This window comes from Balaenoptera musculus, chromosome 2 (assembly GCF_009873245.2).
Source record: "Balaenoptera musculus isolate JJ_BM4_2016_0621 chromosome 2, mBalMus1.pri.v3, whole genome shotgun sequence".
NCBI lineage: Eukaryota > Metazoa > Chordata > Mammalia > Artiodactyla > Balaenopteridae > Balaenoptera > Balaenoptera musculus.
The window spans coordinates 121,506,820-121,527,223 of record NC_045786.1 but is presented as its reverse complement, the minus strand read 5'-3'; the positions used below and the strand labels follow the sequence as shown (position 1 = coordinate 121,527,223).

General features: G+C 35.9%; 2 protein-coding genes across 5 annotated transcripts in view; one reads left to right on the top strand and one right to left on the bottom strand.

Moving 5' to 3' along the window:
• The window catches only part of MIS18BP1 (MIS18 binding protein 1), a 64,014-nt gene extending 57,602 nt beyond the window's left edge, over window positions 1-6,412 (top strand). For 3 of the 4 annotated variants that reach the window (XM_036843088.1, XM_036843087.1, XM_036843089.1), the window contains exons 14-15: window positions 2,224-2,278; window positions 2,466-3,369. In XM_036843088.1, coding sequence (XP_036698983.1) covers window positions 2,224-2,278; window positions 2,466-2,569 — 159 coding nt within the window. In that variant the 3' untranslated portion in view covers window positions 2,570-3,369. Of the gene's footprint in view, window positions 1-2,223; window positions 2,279-2,465; window positions 3,370-6,079 lie in introns of those variants that run through there. The other variant, XM_036843090.1, reaches the window with a different exon arrangement.
• Window positions 3,502-20,404, bottom strand: part of FANCM (FA complementation group M) — a 57,723-nt gene continuing 40,820 nt past the window's right edge. Inside the window, 9 exon segments of the mRNA XM_036843086.1 lie at window positions 3,502-4,870; window positions 5,644-5,759; window positions 6,578-6,869; window positions 8,476-8,851; window positions 12,174-12,535; window positions 12,538-12,736; window positions 15,131-15,237; window positions 17,923-18,079; window positions 18,809-18,928. Coding sequence (XP_036698981.1) covers window positions 4,812-4,870; window positions 5,644-5,759; window positions 6,578-6,869; window positions 8,476-8,851; window positions 12,174-12,535; window positions 12,538-12,736; window positions 15,131-15,237; window positions 17,923-18,079; window positions 18,809-18,928 — 1,788 coding nt within the window. The 3' untranslated portion in view covers window positions 3,502-4,811.

Sequence of the window (20,404 nt, the reverse complement as noted above, 5' to 3'; positions counted from 1 at the left end):
CATTATTCATTCTGCTATTCATTGCCTTTAGCTCAGCTTTCGTCTCGGCAAATAAGTTTTCCAATTCTTCTTAGTTCCTCTTTATAGTTTCTAGTTTCTTTTTACAGTAATCTTCATTTCTATCAATAGCCCTTCTTAATTCCTTTAGTATTTTCATTATTTCCTTTTTGAACTCAGTGTCTGTTAGACTGAAGAGGTCTGTTTTGTTGTTTGTTCTTTCAGGAGAATTCTCTTGATCTTTTAATTGGGAGTGGTTCCACTACTTCTTCATTTTACTTTTATTTCTCTGACTCTGTGAGCTTAGGAGAAATATTTATTTACTGTGGCCTTGAAGGGCTGTTTTTATGTGGGAGCATCCCTGTGTAGCCTGCATGAGTCTAATATTTTTGGTGCATGGGCTGTTTCTAGTAGGGATGCCTGCTGCATTTTCCTTCAGTGTGTGCTGGCCGGTGTCCCTCTCATAGGGGGTATGACTCGTGTGGTGACCAGAGCCTGCACTGGATATTGAGCAGGGCCTCTTCTTTGCTCTCTGGTTGTCACAGCCCTGTTGGGGGCAGCATCTGCTCCCCAGTTGTTGGAGTAGAAGCCCCTAGATCCGTTTCTGAGCTGCAGTGTGAGGTAGGTGAAATTGGAGCTCTCCCGCTGAGGGAAGAGCCACTGAGTATTCCATTGCTCAAGCTGTCCACTGGGGAGTACGCTCTGTGTGTCACCTGTGCAAGCCCACAAAGTACATGGTCACTGGCACTGCCCTTGGCCCCGCCTCCACCGTGGGAATGCAGGTAGTCGGCTGTGGTGTCCCTCAGACACTGTCCACAAAGCCGCCAGCACAGATCCACTAAAGTTAGGTACCAGGACCGCAGCAGTCACATACCTGGACCCACCGTGGGAGCTATGGAAGCAGCCCAGACCCCAGCCCTGCCTCTGCGTGCAGTCACACACAAAGCCTACAGCTGCGAGGCTAGTCCCATCCCAGCCACAGGAGCACCCATTGTCCTGCTCCCAGAGCCCAAGAAAGAGGCTGCTATGGCAGGCCCCGCCCCTCTCTTCCTTCATGCACCCCACCCCTTAGCAACAGTGCTTTGCTTCTGTGGCAGCCTGGGCTTCTTCCACATACACCCTCGGTTGCGGCCCTATAACTACTCTCCAGCCCCTTCAGGCTGTCTCCGTGCAGCCAACCCCAGTACTCTCCCCAAGTGTGTCCTCTGAAGCCCAAGTTTCAGCACCCAGTCATCCCATTGTTCCCCCCCCAACACACACACACACACACAGACACACACACAGACACACACACACACACACACACACACACACACACACACACACACACGACAGGCGACCATCTCGGCCTGGGGATTCTCTGTCTGTTCTGCCTGCCACCTGCTGGCTGCTGTGCTCTCTTCCAAGCCTGTGAAGCTCCCTTTCTGTCCCAGCTGATCTTCCCACCAGTTAAGGGGTTTCCCAGGGTGCGGGAACGTTTCCCCTTTTCCAGCTCCCTCCCAGCGCCGCAGGTCTCATCCCAATTCCTTTTTCTTTCATCCTACTGGGTTATATGGAGATATTTCTTGCACTTCTGGGTGTCTGATATCTTTTGTCAGTGTTCAGTAAGCTATCCTGAGAAAACTGCTCCCCATGTAGATGTATTTTTGATGTATTTGTGGGAAGAAGTGAGTTTCATGTCCTTCTATTCCCCCATCTTGGTTCCTCCTCTTGATCATGATGATACTGGTTTATCTCATTGAATGATTTTTGAGGGCTAAATGTTGTAATCGTGTTTTGACTCATTTCACAGGAAAAAATACATTTCCATGGCAATCTATGAACACTAGTTTGTATATCAAAAGTTTCTTTCAATAATACTTATCCTTAGTACAGTGGGTATACTCTGTCATATTTTCTTTTCTATTCTATTCATTTTCAGTTTTTAAAGATAGCCACGGCCAGTAGTTTAAAAAGCACTGATGTATATATAAGCATGCATTATATACTTAAAACTTGCCATATAAATTACTATTTTAGCCAAGAATTTAAAGTACAGAGAATTCAAATTTTGCTAGTGTAATGGAATAAGTACTCAGTAGATTTTGGCAACTTTCAGAGGCTATCCTTTAACCACTGTAGCATTAGTTTGTAATGTTTTATTGGGATAAAGCATGCTGAATTTTGTCTACATATGAAGCAGGCTTCAAAGGAGGCATCACTTAGCTAATATGAACTCTCTTGTAGATTGAAAGTGATTTTTCAACTCCACCATCAAGAAGAAAAACCCCATTTAACAAAGGTAATATACTTATATCTTTCTTTTGTAGCTCTGTTCTATTATAGGGTAGTCTCTTTATTAGCATAGTATTAAAATTAATTGCTCACAAGTGGGCAGATCTACCAATTGGTTTCCTGTTGTTATTTTCAATTTCATTGAAATTGTTTTTAGAAATATATTAATCTTTTTATTAAACATCTCTTTACAGAATTAGCAGAAAACTCTGGTATTGGAAAACTTTTCACTAATGCTATGGAGTCTTTAGAGGAAGAAGAGAAAGACTCTTATTTTTCGAACTCTGATTCTGCATAGTAAAAATGAGAATATTTCCAGGATGTTTATCAACAAGCAGTGTATTTGTATCTTCATTTGAAGGATGTATATTTTTTTTATAATGTAGCTTCATATGATATTGCAGACTCTTTTTCAAAGGTTTCATGTGTTATATGTATAGATGTCTCTCATAAGCATCTTAGTCTGTTTACTTTAAGAAAATCATGTTCCATACAGATTTTTTTAGAAGCATTCAAGAAAATGTTGCTATCCTTAAGGGGAGAGGTGGGGGAGAATTAAAAAATAGATTGTATTGGTAGCTACTGAGTTCATGAAAACTTTAGGTTACCAGTTGTCACCACTTGGTATAAAAGCCAGAGTTGATCTAATGTTTCAGTTATCAGTACATGTTGTTTAAACCATTTGACAAGCTTTCTCCTGATTGATTGTTTTTCTTAAAACTTGTGATTGGCACATCCATGAAACCTATGTAAATTTAATTTACTGCTTTTTCAGTATTTTTATTAGGTAGAATAAGAGAACAGATTTTGTTGTATTCTTAAGCAGACATGGCGTAAATTTGGTCTCAATATTTAAAAGACTGGATTAGACATTCAGGTTATAGCTCTTCTATTGTAAGGAGTCAAGTTACTATGTCATGTCATAGTAAGCACTGTTTTCCTTTCAGACAGTTTCTTTAGAAATAAACTTTTAGCATATTATGCCATTATGCTTTAAAATTTGACATAGAATTTTTTTCCCTCTGGTTATAGTACATATTTACCCACTCTTTCTCTCCAGGTAGGTTGTTCAAATAAAGTAAATTTGCTTTTATAATATTCATGTTTTGGTTGGTTTTTCTAATTACTGGATCATAGAAAAAATGCATTTTGTTTGTTAATGGTTCAGTTAATTTCCTTGAAAAATACCAGAACTGTTAGAAAAAATACATTTTCTTGTTTCTTAAGAATTTAGTCAGTAATAATCAGCAGCTAAAGAACTACAGGATTTGTAGAAACACAAGATTTAAGAAGAATAGTGCAAGCAAACAGATCACTCTCCTTTAAACTAAACTACCATGATTGATAGTTTCTGCCACAGAGATTTTTGATAGATGAAGGATGAAACAAATGAAAGGGTTATTTTAGAGTAGCTCTAAAAAATTCTGTTGTAGAACTCTTAAGTTGCCAATATTTGGTGTAATACCATGCTGCTTGATGTTAATGGACAGTGTTTTAAGAATTAGAAGGTATTCACAACATTGTAAATCAACTATACGCCAATAAAAATTTTTTAAAAAAAGAATTAGAAGGTAGTTAAATTCTTTAATACGAAACAAAAAGATAATTTTTGAAATAGCATATACTTGAGACAAACCACAACGTACCCCCACTCCCCATATTCCATGTGTCCTATCAAAACTATTGTATCCCACCTTCCAGGTACCTGGTTATTCCCGTTTCTTTCCATTGGGTCATTAGATAAACTAGTAAGGTTTAGGGTAACCTCCAAAGGAGACTTAAAAGTGGAAAAGAAAGACTTGAAGGGCTCAAAGACGACAGACAATAAGATGGATCAATAAACGGTAGGGTCGATAGTTAAGTGCAACCTCTGAAGAGTATAGAAAGAGGCTGTTGCAGCTTAAATATGGATAGAGGTCTCTACACAGCAAGCATAAATAAATGAAATCCTCTAGGTTATGTCCCTCAAACCATATCAATTTATGAAATATTTTGTCTGTTGGGTGAACACACAGAATCTGAGGACATTGGTGTCTGCATGAGATGTGCTGCAAGGAGGTCACCAGTCCAGGGCAATGTGAGGTTGTTGAGGGACTGCATGCTTCTGGTGTGCAGCCGGGGCACAGAGCTCCACCAGATGTCCCTACCCAATGCACCAGTGACACCATGTAACAGGAGTGAGTAGCAGCAAAAAAACAGCACACTGGAACCAGAAAAAGAAGCCCCTTTCCTCCTAGTTGACAAAGCTTAAATCATGCTCACTAGGGAGAAATGCTCAAAAAGGCCAGTCCATTATAATGGAGCAAGATACTGAAGGATGAATTTGAACCTGAGAGAGAACAAATTGAGAACTGCACATAAGCCAATAATTTATAGAACTTCTTTTCTCTCTGGCTTTGACAGAATTATTAAACAGCAGAAATAAGAGATTAACTGCTTTAGAAGAATTCAGAATTTATACTATCCCAAAGGAGCTAAGTTCACAATCAGAGCAACTTTTTTAGTGAAAGAAAACTGTATCTAGTTCCTGGGTTCTTGTTCTAGATTTCCCGGTCTAAACTTGAGGAAGTCACTTGTTTCTGGGCCTCACGTTTATCATCTGATAAGAAAGGAAAGAGAAAAGCAATTTGAATTAGATCAGCTTTGAAGTCCATGCCAAGTCTAAGTGAAACCCTCTGCTGTGAGGTTGGTTCAACTACCCAACAATTAGTAGCATAACAGACACAACGTTATGGGTCACGATGAAAGTCCACATTCCATACCTCATTTATACTGAAATTTTCCAACTCCAAGATATCACTTTTTTGAATATGGTACTTCAACCAAAAAAAAAGTATAGATAAGAGTTCATACTACTAGGATTAGACTGTTACTAGGATTCAGTTAAATTTTCTACGTTCCTAGTTACTGGGGCATTATCTCACAATACACCTACCACCCACATCTATTCAATATAGTTTATATATGAGAAAAATTGTTTATGACCATTAAGCTGGCAGCAGACACATCAACCTAAAATGCTAACAAATGACAATGATAGCACTATAATCTTTGGGAAAATTCTAAAATATATCTTTCACTCTAGCTTTTACTTAATAGTACCTTCAATAAGCTTTTTCAATAAAAAAGTTTCATTATCTAACCAAAATGATTATTAAACATCAGATGTTTTCTTTTTTAATAATTATATATTCTATATAAATAAAAATGTACACAGTGTAAAATAATAGATATGGAAATATTCTCTTATTTATATATTTTAAACTGATAATCACAAACCACAGCAACGATTATTGAAGTGCACTTAGTATTGTGAGGGTTCTTTGATAACCCACCCTGAGCAGTCTGATCATGCATCAGATTTAAAACTACCTTGGTTAAGATCATTTGGCAACATTTGCATGTCAAATATATAGTGAATATATCTATAGATCTCCTCAGCTTTTTGATGAGTTACTTGTGCATACATGGAGATTTCCTGAGGTGAGCTGAAAAATAAACAAAAACATTATACTAAAACTTCTGACTTATAAAATTCAATATTCTTGCTTAAAGAATACCAAACATGAAATCCTTTAAGAAAATCATTTTTTCCCAAGTTTTCTACATTCAGTTGATTATGTCTTAGCATTAGTTTAAATAAAACAAAAGCCTATTCCCTATATTTAAAATCATTTATAATAATAATTTCAACATCTTAATTGAGCCTTTAGTTTAACCTATTTTCTAAAGCCTTCGTTTGATTTTCAAGCAATATAATCATTAAAGCCTACTAAAATTTTCATCTTGAATATTTTTCTCGTTACAGAACTAACCAGCCCAGAAATGTGAGACTGCAAGATCAAATTAAGTGCTGTCTGTCTCCCTCCCCACAGGGCTCTAAGCTACTCAAAGACAATGCCTACGTTTTTTTTTCCTTCCATTAATGTCCTCAGCTTAATGCAGTGACTGATACATGTTGACAAGCAAAGTCTTTACTGAATGAAAGAATCTAACAGGCACTATACCTCTTTATTTTTAAAAATATTAAAATTCCTATGAAATACCTTTAAGGATGATTTTAAAGTAACCATTTAAAAATATTAAATCAGGGACTTCCGTGGTGGTGCAGTGAACAGAACTCCATGCTCCCAATGCAGGGGGCCCGGGTTCGATCCCTGGTCAGGGAACTAGATCCCACATGCATGCCACAACTAAGAGTTTGCATACCACAACTAAGGAGCCCACGTGCTGCAACTAAGGAGCCCCCCTGCCACAACTAAGACCCTGCACAACCAAATAAATAAATAAATATTATAACACATACCTATTTGTCATCTTTTTCACAGATGAAAACTGGTGACACATATTCAGTGCAGTTATATAACTTATATTGGGAATACTTAGATAAAATTGAAGTGCCTCACATTTATTACTGTTCACCACTGTTGAAACATGAATACCAACATTCTTTCTTTCTTCCACTAAAGACAATTCCTTTAGCAAATCTGCAGTTTCTTCTTGGCAGGAACTGAAAAGAATTCGGATTCCAGCACCAGTTAAGGTAGTCAGCAGGCTGTCATAGCTCTTTGTTCTCCTAAACATCCTGGATGTGTCTCCTAAATATTTTACATTTAGGAAAATGCAAACCTTAGTAAGTTACAGTAAGTAGGACCATTAATACTATATATTATTAAAATCCCAAGATCTACATCATTAAGCAAACTAGTGCCACATTATGCTAATGAGAAACCCTACTGCTAAAAATTTAAAGTGATTCTCAAATAGAAAATAAGGAGAACTGTCTTTATGAGTGTCTTAAATTGGAATCTACAGAAGAAGGTGAGTAGGCAGGGGAGAGTTTATATTCCTAGATAATTCATTCCTAAAGGCCAAGACCATATTACTTATCTCTAAAATTCATAATGGTAGCATTGCCGAAGGGTTCATTAAGTATTACTTCTAACTGATATAAAATTATCTTATGTATTTATTCCAAGAGTAACTCAATACCCTGCATATCCATGATAATAACTTTAACTCCTGCCTATTAATTTACTTCCCTACTTTTCCCATTCATTTTCTTTCCATGTTCTACCTACATCCTTTTTTTGGCATTCTTCCTTAAGCCAAAAAAAAGATGTTTTTCCATAACTTTTGCCACATTACTTTCCTTTTTATTTCAAATCTATTTCCTTTATAAAGGATATGTTAGTAAAGAGTAAATTATAGAATTTTAACACTAGAAAGACCCAAAAGATCACTTAATCTAAAGCCCTCACTTGTCAAACTAAAAAAGAAAAAAAAATTTGGGTTACTGAAAGACGGAATGACTTATCCAAGGTCACATGGTTCAGTAGTGACAGTGGTGATGAAAAGGTACATTGCTCAAATTGAACCAGTGTTTTATGTAAACTACATTATTTTCTTTTACATAATGACAATAATCCTTGAATTCTTCCATAGTGGCTTTCAGCTGCATGATTTCACTTAATCCTCATAACACCCCGGGATGAGTAGGAAAAGTATATTATTAACTCCTCAGAGGGAGTGATTTGTCAATGCAATGTCACATAGCTATAGAGACACCAGAACTCAGTGCATCTTCTGATCCCATATCCTATGATCTTTTCACTATTCTCAGGGGCTCCCCGTACAATTAAACATTACCCATAAAAATGCCCTAACTGAAGCTCCAAGCCTGCATTTTTTAATACATCCTAAGCATCCATTTTAGTGACCCATTGAGAACCCAACATATTCAAAATTAAACACCTCTTTGTCCCTCAAATCTGCTGTTTCTCTGATATGCATAATTTCAATGAACAGCACCACTACCTAACTGCCCAGTAATCAAGAGATTGGTCAGCTCAATAGTAATTCTTGATTGCTCCCACTTACTCCTGCTACCTCCTGATTTCACTTACCTCCTGATTCCTCCTTTCCCCCACTGCTGCCTTATTTAGGGCCCCTCACCCTTTCTGGGGCTCCCAGAAAAAGACTTATGATTGGTTCACTTGCCTTCAATTTCTCACCCTTTGATTCTCACAAGCTGCATTTAAACACAATGACTAATGAAAAACATTATGGCATTATATAAATATGAAATGACATTCATGAGTCAGTTATTTAAATTTTAAGAGCTTCCCACATCCTGACAGGATAATGAACCAAATAATAGGTTCCTTTACAGCCTTATAAACAAAACCATTTAAAAATACAAACCTGTTTTTTCTCTGTCCTTTTCCACAATCACACATATTCTTTCAAACATGCTCTGTAGGTACTGGATCTGGTCAATGAGCTTGTTCTTATTGATACTATTTAACATCTCAGATTGAGACCTCCTTTCCACCACCATGCGGTTACTCACAATATAATCACAACCATTAAGAGGACAAACCTCTACCTGTAAGCCATGAACTGCTCTTAGGGAAGAAATTACTTCTGAACCAGAAGTGATTTCACGACTATCTACAAGAATACAAGTTCTTTGGCCTCCCTGTGGAAGTCTACGAGAAGCATGTGTGCCAGCCAAGTGTGGTCGTGAGTTGGAACAGTATGCCACCGAAGTGCCAGAATCCTCCAGAGCACTAGTATCCTGAAAAGCAGAAAACATCAATCACGATCAGTTATATATATGTTAGCGCCATAAACTTCTAACACCTAGGCTGATTTTTCTTATTGATACTTTTTTTTCTTCCTTCAACATCAGCAAAGTGACTATGTAGATGAAGGACCAAGCTACCACTTAACACCTCGTAGGATGGCTAGAATTTTTTAAAAAGGAAAATGTGTTGATGAGAATGTGAAAAAACTGGAATGTGCATTGCTGGTGGGCATGAAAAATGGTGAGGCCACTGTGGGGAGAGTTCTCAAAGCTAAAGAGTTACCATATGGCCCAGGAATTCCACTCCTAGGTAACATACCCATAATAATTGAAACCAGAGACTCAGATACTTGTATGCCAATGTTGATTAATTTTGGAAAATCCTCAGCCATTGCTTGTTCAACTATATCTTCTACTTGCTCTCTTTTCTCCTTAATTCCAATTACGTGTATCTTAGAATACTGCATACAGTCCCACAGCTCTTGGATGCTCCATTCTGTTTTTTCACTCTTTCTTTATATTTCTGATTGGGTAATTTTATTGACCTAGCTTTAAGTTTGTTGGTTCTTTCCACGGCTGCATTGAGTCTACTGATGGGCCTATTGCAGACATTCTTCATCTTTTTTACCATGTTTTCCATTTCTAGCATTTCCACTTTATTGTTCTTTATATATTCCATTTCTTGGATGATATTCCCTTTCTGTTCATGCATGTTTGTTTGACTCTTCCACTAGAGCCTTTAACATGTTAATCATGGTTATTCTAAATTCCCTGTCTGATAGTTCCAATGTCTGGGTCATATCTGAGTCTGGTTCTTGAGAATGTGTTTTTTTCTTCCTTCTATGTATCTTGTAACCTTTGGTTGAAAGCCAAACATCTTGTGTAGGAGAGTAGTGACTGAGGTAAATATGAGCTCTACCAAAGTACAGAAATAGCTTTGGACCCATGACAAAACATCACAAAGTCCTTTCAAACTGAGCTGAGGTCTGGGCTTGTTTGCCAGTTTCTAAATATTCTCTTAGTTTTAAGTTTTCTTTGTAAACCTGTGTCTCAGAGAGTTTTTCTCCCCATACTCTTGTCCCTCTCTCAGCAGTAGATTGCTTTTATTTCTCACTTACTGCTTGCTAGCCTGGTTGGAGGGAGTGCTAGGAGTGTGGGGACAGGCGGGGGGAGGGGGGTTTCTATTGTCCTGGTTCAGCCTGTCTTGGGCAGGACTTGTGTCCCTGGATCTAAGAGATGGGAACTTCTCAATGATCCTCCCCCACTCCCTGCCCCAAATGGTTAGAGATCTCTAATGCCCTAGGCCCAAGATGTTTTCCTGCCCCTTTCTCAGATGTAGAGCATTTCTCTCTTATTCCTTTCCTCCATCTGCAAAGGGTCTTCACCTAAGCCCTGAAGCCTGTAGGGTTTGCTGTTCTTCCCCCAGTAGTTTAATGCTTTTTGTTCCATAGGGGAAATAGGGGAGAAGGAACTAGATGGGGTTTGGTGCCTTTTCCACAGTAGCTTCTGGTCACTTCCCCAAGGCCTGCACTGGGAAGGAGGTTTTCTCTGATTCTCAGTCTTTCCTGTGAACACCTGATGACTCTGTGGAAAAGAGCCCACAAGTGGTTGTGAATTACCCTTCTCTCTGCAACTCCCAGGGGTTCTAAACGCTCATGCTATCCCGTTGCCTTTTGCAATTCATTAACGTTTTAGCTGAATTCTTCTTACCAGATTATACAGTGCCCAGTGACTGTCCCAAATCAGCAAGTCTCTCCTTGGAGGCACTTGTCTCCTTAGATATCAGGCTAATTGGCTGTCCTGGAACCTCAGATCCAAATAAACATGATTTTGTAGATTATCTGGCTTTTTTTGCTGTTGTTACAAGGATGGGAGCAATGCTCTTTCCAGCTTTCTGTATTCTAAGCTAAAGAGGAAGTCCTAATCACTCAGAATAATCTTTAAAATATATGTAATATTCAATTTTTTAAGAAAAGGAATAAATGTAATGAAGGAAGAAATGAACACTAAAGAACCAAAAGAAAATATTGTAAATACTTAGTTATCTTGGAGTACAAAATGGCCTTTTTAAACATGACACTGATGTCAGAAACTATAAAGAAAAAAATTGGAAATGTATAAAAAAGTTAAATTTTCCTGTGGCAAAACCCACTATTAAACAAAACAAAGGCAAATGACAAACAAGGAATACTGTCTGCAATACACATGACAAAATAAATATTAACATTTTTAGTATCTAACAGTTTTTGACAGGATATTTAGTCTATTTTCTGTCTTCTCAAATTTATCGCAAATTCCTTCCCCTCCTAATTTGAAGAAGAATCATACTATATGTATAGTATTAGATAGTAGAAGAAAAGTTAAAACACATTTCTGTTAAAACTCTATTTATCCTTTTTCACAGTCCTCAAAATATTACTAGCCTATATCTATTTTTTTTAGTTACAGCATGGCAAAGTAGAAATGTAGAGAGTGCTTACTGGTTTTGAAAGTACTGTGCAAGTATTACCTACCCTGACCCTTGGGATTACTATCTTTCTAATACAGCTGAGAATACCGAGGCTCAGGGAAATTAGGTACTTTGCTGTTCTCCAATCTATTTATAAGACTTAATCTAGTCAATCTTATCTAATTATGCCTTCCAGAAATAACTTTGTGCAAAAAAAGCCTGGAGATAATTTACAACTAGAAATAGCAATTTGAGGGCCATTCTGTGGACACTGGAGCATGTTGCTAAGGTGGAATGGGCTGAAACACCTGGAATAAAAGAGAAATCTAAGTCTAGGTCTAGGGATTCCTATTACTATGACTTTAACCCCTATTTTAGCAAAACTACTGCAACTATGAACTCTTAAAAACTGAATATGATTTTAGGGATTACTTCAGCAATAGTAACCATTCCGGAAGGAAAGAAATTCAAAGGAAGGAAATCAGGTGGTACCCCTAAACTCCTCTCCCCAATAAGTAGATGAGAGTTACATACCAGAAGCCTTCAGAGGGGGAAAGAAAAGTTAATCTGGGGAAACTAGATCTGAGCTTTAATTTCTGTTAATTTTACCTTGTAGGAAGCCCATTTCCTATAACCTTTTTATAAAATTAGCAGGTTGCCTTACAGAAAACTATTAACACATTTTACAAATAAGCATCCTACAAATCAGCTATAAAATTTAGTGTGCTGGTTTCTTGTCTGAAGAATTTTATCACTTGCTAATTTTTCTTTGACCTAGTTATTTAACACAAAAGAAAGGAAAACAAAAAAAAAAAACCTTTCGGTAAACATTCGAAGGCTTTTTTACTCTAATCTGATTCATACCTTCAACTGAATTGGAAATTTTCTACAGTCTTTCTGTGAATCAACAGTAGTGAATGATGATGAGGTAGATTCAATTTTAGTACGGCTCTGAGGTTTGAAGTCTGAGACATCAGAAACTGTAACCTTTAAATTAAGTGGTGTCTGTTGTCTCTGGTTTGGCGACTGATTAACAACTGGATTAGAGTGGTCCCTGGACTGCAATGAAGACCCAGAAGGCACTAAATTCAAACAGTGGCTTTGTTGTTCACTCTTGGTAACTGCACTTGGATTAATCACAGTGCTGGATTCCTGTTTATCATTTACATCGTTTTCCTCCTCACTTGAATCATCTGGTAAAATAATTCTGAATAATTTTTTTTTGAAGATGCACAGTTTTGTCTCATCTTCATTTGTTTTAGCTTTACTGCACGTCGGGTTTTATATTTTTTGCTCCTACTTGCAAAGCAATCTTCAGTTATTAAGTTAAAATCAACACAGACTTCTTCACTTGATTGGCTTTTGCAAGACTCCTCTTCATCAACACAAAAACTGTCTTCTAAATAGGTTTCATCTTGCTCAGGAATCTACAATACAAATACAAAATAAGAATATTATAAATTTCATAAAATCAGCATGTTCTAACATATTCTTTTAAGTTCATATCTTTCTGAATATTTATTTCACTTACTTTATTAAGTCAGTCACTTGCTCACTAACATATATTGAGCATATTCTTTTTTTCTTCCAGTTTTATTGAGATATAATTGACATACAACACTGTATAAGTCTAAGGTGTACAGCATGATGATTTGACTTATTACGTCATGAAACAAGTTTAGTGAACATCCATCATCTCATACAGATACAAAATTAAAGCAATAGAAAAAAAATGTCTTCCTTGTGGTGAGAGCTCTTAGGATTTACTCTCTTGACAATTTTCATATTTAATCTACAGCAGTGTTAATTATGTTTATCATGTTGTACATTACATCCCAAGTACTTATTTATCTTATAACTGGAAGTTTGTACATTTTGACTACCTTCATCCAATTCTCCTTCCCCCTACACCACTCCCCTGCCTCTGGTAACCATAAATTTGGCCTCTTTTTGTATGAGTGAGTTTGGGTTTTTTTGAAGTATAATTAACCTACAATACAATGTTAGTTCCTGTTACATAACATACATTTCAAAATGATCACCAGGATAAGTCTAGTTACAATCTGTACAAAGATATTACATAATTATTGACTGTATTCCCCACACTGTACATTTTATACCTATGACATTTATCTTGCAACTAGAAATTTGTACCTCTTAATCTCCCTCACCTATTTCTCTCCTCCCCCAACTCCCCACTGGCAACCACCTGTTTGTTCTCTGTGTCTATGATTGTTTCTTTTTTATGTTGGTTCATTTGTTTTTCAGATTCCACATATAAGTGAAATCATACAGTATTTGTCTTTCTCTGTCTAACTTCTTTCACTTAGCGTAATGCCCTCTAGGTCCATCCATGTTGTCACAAATGGCAAAATTTCATTCTTTTCTATGGCTGAGTAATATTCCATTTTATATATATACCACATCTTCTTTCTGATTATATTCTTTATGGAAGAAAATAGGGAGTTTGGGAATAAAAAAAGAATGATTTACCCTCTAGAAATTTACAGTCTAGTGCAAGTAGCCAGAAAAATAAACAGTAATTTATAAACAATGTGATAAATGCTATATAATAAACACAATGAAAATACAGAGATAAGAATGACCATATTGGGCTTCCCTGGGGGCGCAGTGGTTGAGAGTCTGCCTGCCAATGCGGGGGACACGGGTTCGGGCCCTGGTCTGGGAGGATCCCACATGCCGCGGAGCAACTGGGCCCGTGAGCCACAACTGCTGAGCCTGCGCGTCTGGAGCCTGTGCTCCGCAACAAGAGAGGCCGCGATGGTGAGAGGCCTGCGCACCGCGATGAGGAGTGGCCCCCACTTGCCACAACTGGGGAGAGCCCTCGCACAGAAACGAAGATCCACCCAACACAGCCATAAATAAATAAATAAATACTTTAAAAAAAAATAAATAAAAATTTAAAAAAAAAAAAAAATCCTTTAAAAAAAAAAAAAAAAAAAAAGAATGACCATATTTCCAAGGTGAATATGGCAATTTATAAATAAATAAGGCTAATATGAAATTGTTATCCATAAATGAAAAATAATCTATAATTTTTAGGATATACCATTTTTATGAAAAAATTAATTTTCAAGAGAAATATGACAACATAGAAGAATTAAAATTTTAACTAGTAGATGATAAAGTTCTATTCACTTCCTTTAAGTATTCTCCTAATTGGAAAACAATTTAAGAGTATATTCTAATTAGCTCAAGTTAACAAAAGGATAATTTGATCAAATTAGGACTAAAAGGGATTTTTTTTTTTTAAACATCTTTATTGAAGTATAATTGCCTTACAATGGTGTGTTAGCTTCTGCTTTATAACAAAGTGAATCAGTTATACACATACAATATGTTCCCATATCTCTTCCCTCTTGCATCTCCCTCCCTCCCACCCTCCCCATCCCACCCCTCTAGGTGGTCACAAAGCACCAAGCTGATCTCCCTGTGCTATGCGGCTGCTTCCCACTAGCTATCTATTTTACATTTGGTAGTGTATATATATCCATGACACTCTCTTACCCTGTCACATCTCACCCCACCCCCTCCCCACATCCTCAAGTCCATTCTCTAGTAGGTCTGTGTCTTTATTCCCGTCTTGCCACTAGGTTCTTCATGAAAGGGTTCTTTAGAACCCTTTAGGTTCTAAAAGGGATTTTGAGAATTCATTTAGCCCACCTTCCTTACTCAGGGCAGAAATTATTGCAAATAGTTCTGATGGTCCAATTTTAGAAACAAAATGAAGGCTTCACTAACAGGAATATATTTCAACACCACCACCAGGAAATTCTCCACTATATTTCTATAGTTCATACCTGTGAGAAAATGTTTACGTTGTTATGTTTCTTATGGACCATTTTGTACTGATTGTTCATCAGTGGACTTCGCACAGATTTCATGTAAATAGCTCTCATTTCAGTATCTGTGTAGAGATTAAAAAAAATTTCAAATAGCAAAATTATTTAAATGAAAACTAACAAAGTATTTAACTTTGACCTATCCCAAATTCACATGATTCAAAATTTGTGGAATTATTTTACACAGAAGATATTTAATAGATATTGAAACATGTCTAAAAACAATTATTCAAAAATGCAAAGTTAGGAGTTTTGCCTTTGACAGACCATCTAGTTGGGTGATCATGGACAATTTATTTAAGCTCTCTGCCTTAGCTATCTCTCTCCTCTGATAACGAAGATTAGGAGAGTGCCTTTTCATGAAAAATAAATGTACACAAAGACCTTAGAACTGTATCTGATTTATAGAAAGCAGTCTATAAAACTAAAACATAAAATATCCAGGCAAAAAAACCCTATACTTAAAAACATCAAAAGCCACAGCCAACAGTAAGTATGTTTCATAATTTTCAGTCAAGCAAAAACTAGGAAACACAGGTTTTTATTTATGCCTATCTTTTTTTTTAAAGTTGTAATCAGAAAGCAACTTTATTTTTGTCTCTCATTTCCCCTTACATATTTTAGAGTGATTAAATTAATTAACAGGTTATTTTGAGGGATAACATTGCTAATTTAATGACTATCATGCTTGGGACAAGATGTATAAGCTTTTCTTTGAATAATATTTCCCTCATCTCCATTCCATAGCTAGCTTCAACTATTAGATATTCTCCTGACTTAACTACCCACTTCTTACTCATGATAAATCCCTACAAAATTTAGTGAAATCTTTATTTCCAGTTTACTGTTCAAAAGGACTCAAACAAGGAGCTTTCAGAGATTTTTTTTCATTTGTTTTATAGATTTTTTTTTTGGTATAATGCATATACAATAAAATTCATCCTCTTTAGGGTATAGTTCTGAGTCTTGACAAATGCATAGTTATGGCAACCACTGTTCTATTTGCTATTGCTATAGTTTTACCTTTTCCAGAATGTCATATAAATCAAAGTATATAGTATGTAACCTTTTGAATCTGGCTTTTTCCAGAAATCATAATTCATGTGAGATTCATAGGCCTATCATTTTTTAAAGTTATATAGCAAAGAGTACCTAAGAAATGAGGCTTAAAAAAAAAAAAAAGATAATGTGGATTTTCAGATTTTCTTAAAAAAAAAAAAACTTTGATATCCTACGTTTCAAACGTACTGTTTCTAAATGGAGTTTCAGATCTCCCTACTCTCCATCCCAACTGCTCCACCTTCAACCTTCCCAATTGCAGCAACTAAAGTCCTTCCTGCTGCTCAAGCCCACTGACTCCCTCTTTTTCTCTCTAATCCATCAGAAAATCCTGTCAGCTGTACACAGCCAGAGTCCAGTCTTTCTCACCCTCTCACTGCCACCACCTTGGTAGGAGCCACTAACATACCTTGATTAGATTCCTGCGATGGCCTCCTAAATGGTCTCTTTTTCCACCTTTGCTCCCAAATAGGCTGTTCTCAACACAGAAGCTAGAGCGATACTACTGAAATAATATGAGCTGGCTGCTCATTCATTACTCTCTGATCTCACTTCCTACTACTCCCCTTCTCACTCATTCAATTCCAGTCACAATGCTGTTCCCTTGAACAAGCCAGGCACACTCCTGCTTCAGGGCCTTCACACTGGTTGTCATCTTTGCAACAACATTCTCCCACCAGATTATACAATACTACAGACCTGCAAAAGAAACCTTATTCTGCAAATCATATCAGTATCAGCGACATAGTACCGAGAACTTTGTACTTAAAGCCTTTTTTCTTTAAAGTCACGGACCTTGGGAAACTTTGCTGTTTCAAATCATATCAGGCACTGCAGGAGCAGAATAATGGCAAGATTTGTGAAAGATACGAATACAGAAGAGCCCACCACAATCTTTCCCATTTCTATTAAAGCCAATCTGAATCATCTGCTCTTAATATATTGTATAGAAGACCTGCTCAAGCATTGTTTGGGGAAACTGTTTTCGAAAAGCAGATCTCCCTTCCCTTAGCAAATTTAATAAATTTAGCTTTGTGTCTCAGCAAATTTAATAAATTTAGCTTTGTGTCTCAGCTGGTTTTAAATTTAGCTTTGTGTCACACTGCTGGATTCCTCATCTCCTTCTAGTCTTTGATTAAATGTCACCTTCTCAATGAGGGCTACCCCTAATTACCTTACTTAAATTTGCAGCTTGTCTGTTAATACCCCTAACTGCTGCCACTCCAAATCTTCATCTTACTCAAGTCTTTTTGTTTTTCTGTAAAGTTTTCATCTTATACTAAATAATTTAGTTATTATGTATATTGCTTGTCTTCTTCCATTCAAATGTAAGCTTCATAAGGGCAGGGGGTTTTGTCCATTTTGCTCACAGATGCAGCTTTCTGAAGAACCTTACATAGTACTGGGCACATAGTAGGCACTAAATACTTGTTTAAATGAACATCTGACACTGAGCCAACTAGGTCATTCTGGAGAGACATAATCAAATTAGCAGAAGCCTATAAACAATCAACTCTCACATAAAGCAAATATTAACAGAATTTGAATGAAAATGACCAAGTATTTTACACACGACAAATTTAATTCCCTTTAAAGTCAAAGTTCTTTGGAAACCGACTAGAATATTTAAGTATAACCACATTAAAGGCATTGAAAATTAAAAGAAAAAGAAGCATCATTATATCACTTACCATTTATAGCCTGTGACAGTTGAGTCTCATCATTTAAAAAGTCAAGTAATGAGGAATCTTGTTCATTTTCTGACTCATAATTTTCATCTGATGAAACACATTCTGCATCTTCTTGGGAAAGTTCTGCTTCATCATCTAAAAACTTCCTAGCTACAAGCTAAGATAAATGAGAAAAAAGGAAGATGTCTTTAAGAAAATCATTTTATTTCTTCAAATAATTGGAAACAGTTCTGGAAAATGGATTTCTTGCCAGTGCTTTTAAGATCAAAAATAATAAAAATAGAAAACTGCAAGAAGAAATAATAAAGTAGTATACCTATTTAAAATTTCTTCTTTTAATTCTGTCATGAATAAAATAAAGTACAAGTCAACATGTCAGCTTGCTGAATGTTTCTTAATAAGCATAAAGTCTCCTGAGTCAGCTAATTAATTTTTGCCAGAAAAAATACAGTACCACAGAAAGACTGATCAGACAAAAAGGTGCTGAGAATTCTTTTCCAAGAATGTGAATATTGGATAGAGATAAAAAAAACAATATAATTATTACAAAAGCAAATATTCTAAAACTCAGATTTCTATCTCTATATTTTCTTCAATTTGAATATTAAATCCTCAATACACTAAAGTTTCTTCATTTAGTCATTCAAAATAACACAACACTGCAAGATAGTTTCAAAACACAAAGGGAAACTAAAATACCACAACTTAAGATTTTAATTCCAATACAAAAAGTAAAATTCATGTCAAAATATTTTTTAATTTTGGGATTTTTTCCTATAAGAAATGATAGAGAAAAATCTACTTCTGTGTAAAATCTACTGTTCTTTACTAATAAAAAAAATACATAGTATATTTATATACAAATAAGAAACTGAAAAAAGTTTACCTTTAGGTGATTCAGTCTCTTTTGGACTTTGATGCCTCTTTTATTATGATCCTTGAAGTCTGCTGATTGTGGATGTCGTTTGCTAAAATTCTCACTCTCATCACTAGATGATAAATCTAACTAAAATTCAATAAAATTCTTGCATGAGAAAATATATTTGGAGTGTTGTATCTTAATGTTTTTCTCAAGGGTTATTGCTTCTGTTTTCATTTTTCCTTTTTAAATAGTTGACCTAACATTTTCTTGTTAGAAAAATAAAATGCTCTTACAACTCAGAGCCATGTTATAAATACACAATACTTAAGAATTTAAAAGTTAGGTAATTCTAAGTACTAAAATAATAAATTAGGTAATATAAGTAATACTAGTATAGTATTCATTCAATTTTGTATGAAATTGAATGTATCTGATGAAAACTTGTGTTTTTAGTTTAACACTTTCCTTTAGAAGACCCTGAAGGGCTTCACACACAAAAAATTAAGTCTGTAAATACAACTATCAAAATCAGTCCAAACATACATGAGTCCTTTCAAACTAAGAAACCAATATAACAACAAATTTTGACTATGAAACCTACTATAATATCTCTTACAGAATAATATAAAACCAATCAAAAGAATCAAAAGAAATTTATCAAAATAATTTCAATTAACAGGAATAATTTTAGGTTAAAGTAGATTGAGCATCAGCATTATTAATATTTTAATTCACTTCTAGTAAGTCAATCAGACATTCTAGTTCAAGTAGCAAGTTAAAGCAATTTTTCTAATGAAGTTTTATATGAGTATACAAAGTTAATATGGACTGATTGCATTTTCAATTAATTTTGCACAAATTATACTAGTTTGTATTAGAGAATTAAAACACACAAGACTTCCTAATCTCAAAATTTAGCTATCAGATATAAACTGATGACAAATGAATACTATTAGCCTTAAGACCTGTCCCCCGACCCAGATTTCACATTCTCATAGTTGTCAATGCCTGCCAGACACTGTCACTTTACTATCCCACATGAACTTCAAACATGTTCAACACTGAACTTACCACTCTTTCTTGTTTTCTCTAAAGATGTGACACATCTGCCAACTAGCCCAAGCCAAAACCAGAGAGTCATCGTGGACTCCTTCTTTTCCTTCTTTCAAGCCCATTCAGTAAGCAAGTGAAAGAATAAGGCCTTCCAAAAACTCACCCAGATTTTTCTCCAATTTTACTTCCTGGTACTTTTTGTCTTTACAATCCAACAACAAGAGATGCTGTTTCCCCACTTTGTGTCCTTCTTTAAGCTGTTGGGAATGCCTTCTGTTCTCCCTTCTCTTCCCTAACTGCCACAGATGCTTTAAGATTTAAGTAAGGTGTTATCTTCAAGAAGCTTGCCAGAACTCCCAAGGTTTAGGTTAAGGGTTTATCTTTTCTTATCACTTAACTTAAAAAATTATATGGAAATTATCCACTTACTTATCTATCCTTCCTACTAGATTGCAGACTTAACAGTACGAGGAAATAATCTTTACAGTATCCCCAACATCTTATACAATAGACACAAAGTAGGTATTTAATCTGAATTGCTGGAGTGTACTGACAAAAATAGGAATA